The following is a 14584-nucleotide window of genomic DNA, read 5'->3' as shown; positions in this document are numbered from 1 at the left end:
CATCAGAGGAACAGGTTTTAATTTACTTAGTTCAAAATAAAGAGCAGACGAACAACGGTTTGGAAGGGAGAAGGGAAAGTAAGAAGGATAACAAATTCACCTCTGGACGCTCAGGTATGTGGGAGATAATAAAATAGGATGGAAATTCCCATTCTAGTAATGGTAGATTCGATAATTTGAATCAACCCTTTTTCTAAAGAACTATTACAATGGCTGGAAATTTTTTAAAACAACTTTTTGTTTGTTTGATGGCCTGTAAGAGTTAGCAATTTAACTGTTGAGACTAGATTAATATTATCCCGGATTACTCTCAGAGGCAACAGAAATGAATCCATTGAGACTACACATTAAAGTCATAGACTACAAAATAACTAAACCTAGTAGCTGAAAGAAGATAAACATAAAATTGAGAACTGGTGAAGAGGAAACCATAAAAGGAATACAAAAGATTAGAATTTCAAAAATATAATAAAGAAAATATAAAATATATTACAGAAAATTAAGAACTCAACAGATACACTTAGCAGATTAGACATAATAGTTTTTTTTAAAAAAGAGAGAGTAAGTGAACTGAAGCTAAACATAAAAAAACAAAAACTGCCACATCATAGTAAAACTGCTAAAAACCAGAAACCCAGAACTTCTAAAACAAAATTAAGAAAGTCAGGGGAAAATAAAATTATGCCTTTATATTACGGAACTATTAAAAGTGATGGCAAAATCGCAATTACTTCTGCACCAACCTAATAAAATATATGTCTACTTATAATTCATTGCTCACTGAATTTCTAACAAACGAGAAATACAGATATTTTCACACAAAATTTTAAAACCTGAGAATTTACAAAAATAATAAGGGATGCTCTTCAGGATAAAGAAAAATTATCTCAAGCAGAAGCTCAAAGATGAAAAATAATTAAAAGTAACAAAAATGGTAAGTATTTGCAAAACTTAAAATTAACCCTACAACACAACAGAATGGTAAAATATCTAAGTAAAAGTAAAACATAATCTCCTCATCCTAAAATATCTTTGCCAGTTTAAAGCAAAAACTATAAACTTTGCCTCATGAGGTTTTCAGAATTAAGGATTAAAGGCTGGTTACATTTCCACATTCCAACTGAAGCAATAAAACACAGACTCTAAGTAGACTGTGAAGAATTAAGTACGTGTATTATAATTCCTAGGGCAACCACTAAAAAAATCTATATACAGAAATGTACTCAAAAATACAACAGAGAAATTAAAATGAGGTAATAAAAAATGTCCAAACAACCCATAAAAATATAGGAAAGGGAAATCAGAAATAAAACAGAGGAAATAAATAGAAAATTAATGACAGAAGGGAAGACCTAAATCCAAACATATCCATAATTATATTAAAGTGAGTCATGTAAACACACCAATTAAAAGACTAACTCTCAGAATGGATTTTTAAAATGAATACAAGGCCAGATGCTTTGGGAGGCCAAGGCAGGAGGACTTCTAGAGGCCAGGATTTTGAGACCAGCCTGGGCAACACAGCAAAATCTGTCTCTACATTTACCAAAAAAAAAAAAACTATCTATATGCAAGAAACTCATCTCAAATATAATGATGTAAGCATGTTAAAAATTAAATGATGGAAGATGGAAAAAGATATACCAGGCCAACACCAATCAAAAGACATCAAGAATAGCTATATTAACATCATACAATGTGTATTCTGTAGCAATAAAACTATGAAGAACAAAGATGAAAGCACCAAATCACCAAGACAACAATCTTAAACATACACCAAATAAAACCAAACAAAAGTGCTAAAAAATACACAAAGCAAAATCTGACGTAACAAAATACAGAATTATAGTTAGAGACTTCAACACTTCTTTTTAGTAATCAACAACTAGTAGATGGAAATAAGCCAAGAGATAGAAAATTCCCATCAACCAACTGGATTTAATTGCCATTTATACAACAGATGACCTAACAACAGCAAAATACACATGGAACATTCACCAAGACAGACCATATCCTAATTCATAAAAATAACCTTAACTAATTTATAAGAGCTACGATCATACAAAGTATGTTTTTTGGTCATAATGAAATGAAGCGAGAATCAGTAAAAGAAAGATACAGGGAAATCTCCAAACACTTGAAATCATATATTTCATATCTAAATAATCCATGAATCAAAGAGGAAATCACAAGGAAAATTAGAAAATATTGAGAACTGAGAAGATATAAAAACACAACATATGAGAATTTGTGGGATGTAGCTAAAGCAGTGGTTAAACAGACATTTATATCATTAAACACTTGTATTAGAAAAGAAAAAAGATCACAAATCAATAATCTAAGGTCCTACCTTAAGGAACTAGAAAAACATGTACAAATAAACTCAAAGAAGGAGAAAAAAATAATAAAGAACAGAAATCAATAAAATTGAACAAAGAAAAACATTGACAAAAGATACCAATGAACCCCAAAAAATCCTCTAGCAATACTTACTCAAAAAATCAGGATATGAAAGGAAGTTATCACTACGGGTCATACAAAAATTTTAAAAAGATACTAAGGGAATACTATGAACAACTCTATGAATATAAACTCAACAACTAAGATGGAATAAGCCAATTCTTTGATAACCAAAAACTACTAAAACTCACCCAATATGAATACCAAAATCCAAGGATGCTCAAGTCCCTTACACAAAATAGCACAGTAACACATCCTCCTGTATACTTTAGATCATCTCTAGATTAATTCTACCTAATATAATGTAAATGCTATGTAAATAGTTATACTGTATTTTTTGTATAATTTTTTATTGTTGTATTGTTATTTTTATTGTTTTTTCCCACAAACATTTCTGATCTGTGGTTGGTTGAATCCATGGATGTGGAACCTGCGGGTATGGAAGGCTGACTACACTAAAGCTGTCTTTGCCTAGAGAGCTTTGAATAATGAAAACATTTTTCTTCCACTCCTGTCTTTTACAATTTTTAAGAGTACTTAATTTCTAAGTAGTTATGAATTTCACATCTGGCTTATTCCAAATACACATTATTTTTCAAAATCTGATATCTACCCATTTCTTTTTCTAATGTAGAATGCCCTCCTTTATCTTTCTCAAGAAAAAGAAGCTAAGGCTGCAACATGACAACCAAATTGATTTTCATGATCTATTTCCAGGTGGCCTGTCACAGGCTGGCATATCCACAGGGGCCAAAGACTGCAATTTCAAAACCTCCTGCAGGAGTTCAGAGAGAATTAAAACAGCAGTACTCATTGTTGTATTTCCCTAACTGCACTTGCTATGTTAGTGATCATCACATATGTAATAGCATTAAAAAGTGCTTTGTGTTTATACCCACAAGGTTCATTCTCTGAGATTTATCCTTATCTTCCTGTAGTTATATGCAATCTTGGAACCCAAGGATCATATCTTTATCACTAAATGAAAAGCATTAACCCCAATGATACCATTTGGAGATTTTCTTTTATTATATACTTTCATTGCCTTGAAATCTAAGATATGTTGACGACATTTACACAAATGGAATGCATTACAACTTACTCTGCTTTAGTAGAAAAGTACACCCCATAACTACATCTATCCAAAGAGACATATGTTATTCCTATCATCTGGCTGTACTCATTTTATTAACTAGGATATTAAGAATATTTAAACCAGGCACTTTAAAACTGTCCTATAATATCACATTAGGATATAAAAATAAATCAACATAGAGATATCTGTTTTCTTCAATCTTTGCCATTTAATCAAAGGAGGATAAATTTCTGATTCTATACTTGTGCTGACCAAGATTTATCTAACATGTCAATCAAGCATTATGGTTTATTCCAATCTGTTCCATTTTGGAGATGCCACTCCAATGATCACTAGACTGGGGAGAAAGCCTGTGAGAACAGAATAAACTCGAATTTTAAAAAAATACACAGCAGACTGCTTCCATTTGGTTTAGCATCATTCATATCAGGGATACTCAAGATGCTTTACAATGAGATATAAATTAGAACTGTAATGAGTGATTATAAGCAACAGCTTAGCATTTAGGGGACCTACTTGTTTACTTAGGAAGAAAAGACTTGACTGGCACTCCAAGTTTATTCCCTTTACGTTCCTCTAACAGTAGTGCAGACTCTCTAGCTTACAAAGCCATTCATAACCTTACTAAAGGCAAACACTAAGGCCTTCAGTTAAAGATCTCTATGAAATAGTGTGTTTAAGTCTGGTAGTCTGTCCTGTAACCATATACAAAATCAACAGAATAGGTGATATCAATTAAGTTCCTGAAATAAATTAGACTAGGCATGAAGAGTGATCAATCAGGACTGGAATTTTAATTGGTATTTAAAATATGAATCCTAGCAGTGACATTCAATTTTTTAAACAACTGATGCTAAATGATACTAACTGTAGCATGATTGATAACATTTAAAATACAGAAAAAAGTGAAAGTTACATAGGATTTTTTTTTAATGCAGTCTGGAGACTTGGATGGAAGTAGTGTATGTATGTGAATGCACATGCACACTTGAACCAGAAATGGGGTAGTACAAAAAAGTTGCTTAAAAAAAATGCAATGTTATCACTTTTACATGTTTCTAAGCTGGATTTAATTACCTAAAATCAACTTCAAAATAAACATGTATTATTCATTCTACAAATATTTGAGTACTTACTATAATCCAAGTAAATACAATGTTAACTAAGACAGACAAGGTAATTTGTAATCGTAGCATTACAAAACTCTATTCAGATTAGGTACAAATACAATGGGAATTAACCGCAGGGGTACTCAGCACACTCTTGAGGAGTTAGGAATACTTTACAAAATAAATGAAATTTAAAATGAACCCAAAAAGATGAATAGCAACTGGCAAGAAAAGTAGAGAAGAAAGTATTTCAGACTGAAGGAACAACCTTTATAAAGACACAAAAGTGAGAAAAAAGAATGATAGTTGAGAAACTGGTAATCACAAAACCAATAGTTAAAACTGTTTTATCAATAAAAAATAAAATGATGACCATTTATTGAGCTGCTACTACATAGTACTAGTCTTCTGACACACACTGCTTCTAATAGTTAACATCTTCTCAATTACCATTATCTCCATCTTATGGAAGAATAAATTTAAAGTTCAAAAAAGTTACTTGCCTTCTCAGGAAAAAAACTGTAAATGACTTGAGATGATCAAAAAAGACTACTGGGTATATTGTCTAGGGCACCTTTCCTTATCTGAGGTATTTTTAGACTCCACAGATTATAGATAATTGATAGCAATGCAAATAATTCTTTTCTATAAACAGGCAAATGAATTTTGTCCAGTGGAGGTGTAATTGATTTCCTTCCCCTATGTGGAAGAAGCTAGTTTTGAATCTATTACGTTATTCATGGCTAGATTTTTGGTAGCCTACGTTTGTGCCTACTCCTGATCCTTTGAGCTACTTGTAACATCTCATTTTCTCATTAATTAGGTAAGTAATATCTTTGGCAAGTGTTCATGTATATTTGTATGAGGCATGGTTTTGCTGTTTTAAAAACAATCATCCCTCAGTAGCTCCAAAGCATAATGACTCAGAATTTGAAGGTTTCTGTGCATTCCATACCGGTCCAAAGACAAGGGTCTTCCATTACACTACAACTCAGTACTCTTTCCCTTTTATTCCTGAATGTTAATGCTAACATAATTTTTGTAACACCTCTTGCAAAGGGTCCACTAAATTTTTTATAGATCATGTAATGAAACTTACTAAAAAGTCCAGCATGAGGCTACTCCCATCCTCTAACTTCTTCACATATCCCTAATTCCTCAGCCTCCTGTGGAATGAAAAATGAAATTTAAAGTACCTTCTCTCATTCTAAAGCTTTCACAGTCGAGCAATCACCAAAAAAGAGAATGAACCTACAATTCATGCCATTTAAGACATTATCAGGCATAATTCAAGTCAAATCCCATTGGGCACACTGTGTGATAATTTAGATGTACTGATATAATGTATAAAAGAAAGGTGGTGACCTTGGAGTACTGAGGAAATCCTTGTCTCCTGCTTTTGCTGAATATGTTTTTTGTTATATTATGTTCCCTTTCTTGACCTCATCTTTTCTAAAAAATTAGATTATTTTGGTTAAATCAGAACTAATACCAAATATTCAAACCCACAGAATAGAAATTGGGTGGTAAATTTTGCTGTAATATAGAATGGCCAACAACACAATGGGCTACTATGTTATAATATTCATTTGATTTATGAGGAAACTGTAAAAACTTTAATTTAAAAAGATTCCAGTGCACACATGTATATAAAGATGTATTTGTTTACCTGCTTAACAAAATTGACGGTATGAAGCTTTTTTTTTTTTTTGCATGCTATAATGACATGTGTTAAAGGTATACTTTCGATATACTGCTTTCGAACCAAACATTTACCCTTCGCCACTGGTGAAAGGCAACAAGATCTCTTTACAAAGTCTTCGTCTTTTTCAATAAATTTTGCATGAAAACATGTTATCCTGGCACAAAGTTGCCTGCTGTCACATTGGAAGTGTGATAAATGTTTAATGAAAACAACACCACACGGCTTGGTGTCAGACAACAGCTATCACACAGCCCTGCTTTGATCCAAACAGACACTTAAAAGGAGTTCTAAGCATGCTCTGCACCACAGAACTCTATAACCTATATGCAAATAGGGGTAAATTAGCATAAATTACTTCCTGCTGTATAAAGAAATAACAGGTTAGGAAAAATATGACAGACTCTGTAAGTATGTAACTGCTGTCAAAGCTCAGAGTCCAGCTTTCCCAAATCACTCCCAACATCTTCTACCAATCACTAGGTAGAGGGAATAAAAAACAAAACCCCTTATTGACAGGAATTTATTACATGAAACTCTAAAACTGAAGACACTGGAATTTTGCCAAGGTTAAAGCCATAACTAACATATATCTATAAAGTATGATTACTACATGGTACTAGTTTTCTTATTCACACTGCTTATAATACTTATAGCTTTTTAAGTACCACCATCCCCATTTTATAGAAAAATAAATTATATATCCAGAGGCAAATTCTTACCTCTCTCAAAAAGTATAAAGCTTCTGAAAATTATACAAAGAAAAATGGAAGAATGTACAAATACAAGTATTTCAGTAAAATATCCCAAAAGTCTTGTTGGGTACATTTCTCAGAACAGCATCCATCTACTGAAAATCCAATGAGGAAATAATAAAGGTGAAAACTTTTCACGGTAGCAGGTCATGAAGAAAGCCACACTTAGAAATACAAAATTAGGTTCCTAATGAATTCTAAAGTTATTCAAATTATGAAGAAAGCATTTTAGTAGGTGTCTTGGTGCATTCTGTGCTGCTATAACAGAATGCAATGGTCTGGGTCATTAGTTTATAATGAATAAAAATTTATTGCCTCACAGTTCTGGATGCTGGGAAGTCCAAGATTGAGAGGCCAGCATCTGATGATGAACTTCTTGCTGCATCATTCCAAAGAAGAAAGGCAAAGAGCACGTAGGAGGGGGAAGCCTTACAAGAAACCTACTCCCATGATAGCATACCCACTCCCTTGATAACTGCATTAATCCATTCATGAGGGAAGACCCACCTTCCATAAAGGTCCCACCTCCCAACACTGCCACAATTTGGATCAAGTTTCCAACACAAAAACTTTGGGAGACATTCAAACCACAGCAGTAGGCAACAACTGCCTTAAACCAAATTTTCCTAGCTGGTGATTTAAATCAATCCCATCCAAATTCCCCTTTTAAGGATGGCACTGTGATTTAAGAATGAGTAGTGGAACATCACTAGTGGCTACTTACATATTTGTTCACAACTAATTTTTCAAAGACATCTTTAAAGAGGTTTTATAGCAGTCAACTATATGTTAGGGAATTTGGATCAAGATGTAGGTAAAGAAGGTCCAATAATATGTTAATCCACAGAAGACTTAGATAGGATGTATAACATTCACCATCATCAAATCAAATTGCAATTATGAGATGCCATGACAAGTTTCCTATTTCTGATTGTTGACTCTCAATAACAGTTTAACAAAATAATGTTGTATCCAATTTCAACTTAACAACTCTGCTATTAAGAAAAATCTATTTTCATAATGCAAAGACATTATCCCTTATAAAAATTGTAATGATCTAGGGCCTGGCACAGTGGCTCACTCCTGTAATCCTAGTGCTTTGGAAGGCCAAAGCCAGAGGATTGCTTGAGACCAGGAGTTTGAGGCCAGCCTGGTCAACATAGTGAGACTTTATCTCAAGAAAAAATAAAGAATAAAAAAATTAGCCAAGTTTTGTGGTGAACACTTGCAGTACTAGCTACTTAAGAGGCTAAGGTGGGAGGATCACTGGAGTCCAGGAGTTCAAGGTTGCAGTGAGCTATGATTACATCCCTGCACTCCAGCCTGAGCAACAAAGTGAGACCCTGTCTCTAAAAATTACAAATTAGAAAAAAAGAAATACAGTTGCTCTGACTACGGAGTAGCCATTCTTTACTCCTTTACTTTCTTAATAAATTGCTTTCACTTTTAAAAAATAAAATTTTCTAAAGATAAGATAAATATTTATTTTTAAAATTTGGAGGGAAAACAAAAAAAAATCTGTATCAGTGTTTAAAGGAGAAAATATTCTTAGAAACTAAATTTTATAAATATAAAACATTAAAAGTCATTAAACATTCTTGATAAAATTTCAGACAGGACTCGGTGTCTTTCTTATATTAATCATTCACACAGTGTTATAAGGAAAGGCATCTTTTAGTCCCTACAAACTCCTGAGACCTTTCCAGTTTATATTAGGTCTTCCTAAATCAGTAGATAAATAAAATTAGCGGGCCAATTTAAGACATTATAAGACGAATTCTACAATTTTAATGTTCTAGGTATTTCCAGAACTATAATTAGCTGTTATGTAAAAAGGGTTTTTCAGAATTATCTGATTTCGCATTTTTTTCTCAAAAGTATAAAAAAGCTCTCCCTCATTATTAAGCTCATTAATTCCTGCTTGAGCATTCCTTTCTTTCCTGCTTTGTTTTTCCCAATTTATAAACACCCTTTACCTTGCTTTACCATTATTGTACTTACTGTCCTTGCTTTGTGCTTTATAAATATATACTTTGTGTCCTATCTGTCTGTCTGTCTGTCTGTCTACCCCTATCTATCTATCTATCTATCTATCTATCTATCTATCTATCTATCTATCTATCTATCTAAATACTGTTACTTTTGCACATAGGTTGTTTTCCCATGTGAAGAAGCACTTAGGTTACTTAGCACAAGCTAAAACACTTGTCATGCACTGCACAATCACAATGAACTAATACATAAGTCCTAATTTAAATGTTTGTGAATCCTTTTTCCTCTCTCTCTCTCTCCATAAATTTTTTAAAGCCACCTGGAAAAAAGACAGCTAATGAAACCATCACTAAAATAAACTTAATTAAGGCCTAGGAATTGTCTGTGAAGATAATTAAATATAATTCTAAATAGATGAAATGCTGAGGTGGGAAAGTAAGAACGAAGAGAGAGGGAGAAAAGAAGGGATCAATCTTTTACTAATGAGATTTCTGGGCTGATCAGGGAAAAACTGTGTACAGAAAATTCTTTCAGTTCTATTTTCTAGGAACGTTTAAACAACAGTATATCACTTGATCTCAAACTCTCCTGTTCATCATTAATAATTATGGATTACTAAAGAAATGAGGATAGTGTGTCGTTAAGAGGCAGGTGACAGTCAGTCCATTTGAATTAGAAGCCTAACTCTGCCGTTTATTAGCTCTATGACCATAAGCCTAAGCACCTTCATCTATATTAATAGGATAATAAAAGCACCTAATTCATCAGGTTATTAAATGAGATAATATATGTCAAATGCTTAGCAAAATTCCTGACACTGAAAAAATACATTTAAAATGTTAGATGCTTATCTTTTGTTTTTTTAAACGGAGTCTCACTTTGTCGCCCAGGCTAGAGTGCAATGGCACGATCTCAGCTCACTGCAACCTCTGCCTCCTGGGTTCAAGCAATTCTCTTGCCTCAGCCTCCCAAGTAGCTGGGATTACAGGCACGCACCACTATGCCCAGCTAATTTTTGTATTTTTAGTAGAGACAGGGTTTCACCATGTTGGTCAGGCTGGTCTCAAACTCCTGACCTCAGGTGATCCACCCGCCTCGGCCTCCCAAAGTGCTGAGATTACAGGTGTGAGCCACCATGCCTGGCCGATGCTTTTCTTTTTACGTCCACTGTGAGTAAAGCATTTTGTTCATACCCCATGTAGACCCAATCACATCATTTCTCTACTTGAAACTCTACATTAGCATCCCACTGCCTCCAGAATTAACTGCATACTCAAAGCCCTCTCATAATCATCTCTCATCATTATTTATCTTCTACTCTAAACCAAGCCCCACTAGACTTCAGTCCCTCAAATTGTACCACACACATCCTGATGCCTCCAAGCCTTTCCATATGAAATTCATTTTGCATGATCATTCCTCCCCATCTCTTACTTCAATATGTAAAATCACTTCATCCGAGAGCCCTTCCCTGACACAGAGACTAGTTAAGATCAACCGCTTGAAGTTTATGGAGGGAAATATCTCTCAACCAGAAGGCGTCAAGACTGAAAATGAAAGCCAACATGCTTAGACTGGCCTGTGAGAAGTATAAAAACAGCCTCAGACTGCTTATTTCTAAACTGCTCATTATTAGCGGTAAGTGCACTCATAGTTTAAGCCAGAAATGACAAATAACAACTCTTGAGCCAAATCCAGCCAGATACCCGTTTTTATAAATAGTTTTACTGTAATACGGCCTGCCTGTTAGTTTACTATTACCTATAGTTGTAAAGTTCAGTAGTTGCAACAGAGACCAAATGATCCAGAAAGCCTAAATTATTTACTATCTAGCCCAATCTTCTCCAACTTGCAGCCCGTGGGCCACATGCAGCCCAGGACAGCTTTGAATGTGGCCCAACACAAATTCATAAACTTTCTTAAAACATTATGAGAGTTTTGTGATTTTTTTTAGCTCATCAGCTATCATTAGAGTATTTCATATGTGGCCCAAAACAATTCTTCTTCTTCCAGTGTGGCCCAGGGAAGCCAGAAGATTGGATACCCCTAATCTAGCCCTTTACAAAAGTTTGCTGACCCTTGGTTTAATTGAAGCTACTCTTAGTTAGGTTTTGTTACAGCCAAAGCATCCTAACTGGTACAGTGTTTCCACAGCTCTTTTTACCTTTCCTACTGGAAAAATTCATCTGACTTTACTATAATCACTTGCATATCTTCCCTTCTACACATGTTTATATTCCCACCTGTGTGAAAGCTCCAAGCAGTACTGGCACTAACATTTATATCCTTATTACTTAACACAGTACCTGACAAGAAGAAGGCATTTAAATACTGTTGACTGAACAAGTAAACAGATGAATGAATGTGCATATTTGATAATCAATATTTAAATATTAAATATTTAACAAAAATTAACATGTACGTTAGGTGCTCTGAGTGATACAAAAGATTCTAAGTCCAGAATGGCTTGAAAATCAGGCTTAGGAAATATAAAAATCTGTGTGCACCTCAGCACTAAGCAAGGGAAAGGGCACCCTAACACAACACTATCCTCTACTATGGCCCACTAAAACCATAATGCAGACTACCCACAGTTTTTTGGCATCAGTCCCCAGTGCCCTTTTATTTTGCACCTCTTATTTTGACTTTGTTCATTGCCTTTGTTGAAATTAATGTTAAGAAATAACGATAAATACAACACTATTATCTTGTAAACTTGCCATCCAGAAATTGGTCCACTTGAACACAATCAACTATGAGTGAGAGATAAGTCTAACCTGTAAAGCTGGCTTAGACATTCAAGATTAATGTTACCATATGAAAACCCTTTTTAACACAATCTAACCTTTCTGTTTTATTCACTCTCTCATATTTCTTACCTTTAAAATCCCCCATATAATGTTTTATATAATATAAATTTTATGCAATTACACAAGTATTATTCTAAAAAAGTAAACTTTGGTGAGGTGGAAGGCAAAAATTTAATGACCAGTAAAAATCATAGCTTTCTTCCATAGCCATGTAATTTTTAAAAACAAAACCAAAAGAAGAAAAAATTTTAAAAGGAACCAGAAGCAAGGCAGTTCCTTGATTGACAAGTTTTATTCATTAAGCATATTTTGCAGACTCAGAACTCTACTGTATGTAAATCCTCCCTTCAAATTTATCATCCTACTGACTTTCTCCCATTACCAAGAGATTTTCCCAATATGCTTTCTGCCTTCATTCCATTTTACCAGTGCTGGCTAACTCAGCCTCCCCACCCTTACAGACAGGTATCTAACTTCTAACTCCTCTCCTGTAACATTTCATAATCCTTAAAACTAGAAGAGGATAGAACTCAGAATTTTACAGGAACATAACTGATCACTGTACATTAATGGTTGTGGGATGATCAGGCGAACAAAAGTCACATAATAATAATGTTATCCTCTTCCAAACTCCACCACAAATTTAACATTTAAAGAATACTTAAAAGCCAACAATCTAGGCAGATTTATATAACATCACTATAAATTTGGAAATAAAAAATAAACACACAAACAACTGTGAAAAAGAAAGGAATGAGGAAACAGTTCTGTATCTTTTAATAAACTTAATAATTCTTTATAGAATCAAGATCTCAGGATACTATAAGTGCAATCCTAGTAAACTCTTCAACATGGAAAACTAATACATTAAATATAAACACATTTATATTGAAGTATTACAATAAATATATTCACACAAGACATTGAAAGACTGACAAAAGAGGATAAATTCCAAGATTAGATTCTACTTCCTAGAATAAAAGACCCCAATTACAATTTTGAATAAAACAAACAAGATGCTGTAAATTTACTCTGTTAAAAAAGATTGTTTCATTTTAATGTTTTCTAATTTGACAAACACTTATGAGTGGATTTCAAGTTCTGTCTCTAAATGGACAAAACTAGAATCTCATTGTTTTAATAATATCAATTCTATGAAAAATAAAATCTGGACCTCATAAGCAGATACACTCACTCTTACAAACACACACATACCCTAATATTGCCCAAGCTCCCATTCTATATTAAAAAAGGCTTAAACAATAGTAAATCACATGGTCCCCTCCTTCTGTTTCAACTTTTTCCGCTAACAGCTTTACAATATGGTAATAGACATTTTTAATCACTAAGTAGTCTTCAAATTTTAAGTTCATACTCATAACAAAGGAAACAGGGTATGAAACTTTCCTACAGAATTAGGCAAATTTTCCTCTACTTACATACTAAACTTTGATATTGCTGTTTATATTGATTCCAATATTGTTATATTATTATTAAATAAAAATAGAAATGAAAATGTACCACAGTAAAAATCTGAGGTAACTATTTTGATTTATCCTTTCTTCCTTCTCTACTGTATTCTCTCTTTTTATTCCATTTTCTTCTACTCTTATAGCAAATAAGCCACAAGAAAAACCTCAGAGAACAAAAATTTAGTTTGAACATCGCCATGGAATCACCAAGTCCTTACCAGATAAGATTTGCTCCAACTTACCCACGTTTGATGTTATGTAATTCCTTGTCCTTCCCTTTATCCTTCTCCTTTTCTCTTTTCTCTTTATCTCTGCCCTTACGTCGTTCTCTATCCCGAGACCGACTACGCGTTCTTCTGTGACTGGACCTTTCACTGCTACGACTATGAGAACGGAGACGAGGTCTTGACCTGGACCTACGGTAAGCAGATTTTGTTAAATAAACTTAGTATATAATTCGTATTGTGAAAAGTAAATACTCTTAAATTATCTGAAAAAAACTACTTAGTTTTAGTTGTGGACTCAGAAATAAATAACCACATGAAGCAAGCACCTGAATACGATTCTTTATAAGTAAATGCTCTCACTTAAAATAATATGAGGGAAATATATATGCTAACTTTACAGGAAATTATGATGCAGTTAAAAAGCGTTTGCCTTAAAGGTTCAAATCTGGTCTTAATTATTCACATCTCCTCAAATAATATATCTAATTTAATCTACAAGAATAAGGCTTTCCTTTTCTCTACAATCTTTGCTTCCATTATCTATTCAACCTTATTTCTTATTTCTAATTGTTCCAATATAAATACTGATCCACTCCAATCCAGCTATTCTTTGTATTAAAAGCATTACAGTAAAATACTAAGAAGTAATTATTTCAGGTTCTGGTTACAATATTGATAAAACATATATATATATATATATCTACCAGACTGACAACCCTACAGATAATTTTTAAAAACAACTCAGGTTGACCCTTGAACAACATGGGTTTCAACTGCATGGATCCACTTACATGTGGATTTTCTTCCATCTCTGCCACCACTGAGACAGCAAGGCAAACCACACCTCTGCCTCTTCCTTCTGAGCCTATTCAACATGAAGATGAGGATGACAACCTTTATGATGACCCACTTCCACTTAGTGAATATTAAATATATTTTATCTTCATGCTGGGTGCAGTGG

At 33.6% G+C, this 14584-nt stretch overlaps 1 protein-coding gene across 9 annotated transcripts in view; it reads right to left on the bottom strand.

Annotated features, from left to right (window-relative positions):
- The window catches only part of RSRC1 (arginine and serine rich coiled-coil 1), a 443687-nt gene that overhangs the window by 326562 nt on the left and 102541 nt on the right, over window positions 1–14584 (bottom strand). For all 9 annotated transcript variants that reach the window (XM_063704321.1, XM_055381899.2, XM_055381901.2 and 6 more), the window contains exon 4: window positions 13639–13812. In XM_063704321.1, coding sequence (XP_063560391.1) covers window positions 13639–13812 — 174 coding nt within the window. The remainder of the gene's footprint in view (window positions 1–13638; window positions 13813–14584) is intronic.

This window comes from Gorilla gorilla, chromosome 2 (assembly GCF_029281585.2).
Source record: "Gorilla gorilla gorilla isolate KB3781 chromosome 2, NHGRI_mGorGor1-v2.1_pri, whole genome shotgun sequence".
Lineage (NCBI taxonomy): Eukaryota > Metazoa > Chordata > Mammalia > Primates > Hominidae > Gorilla > Gorilla gorilla.
Note: the sequence above shows the minus strand (reverse complement) of the source record. Positions and strands in the feature narration are given on the sequence as shown.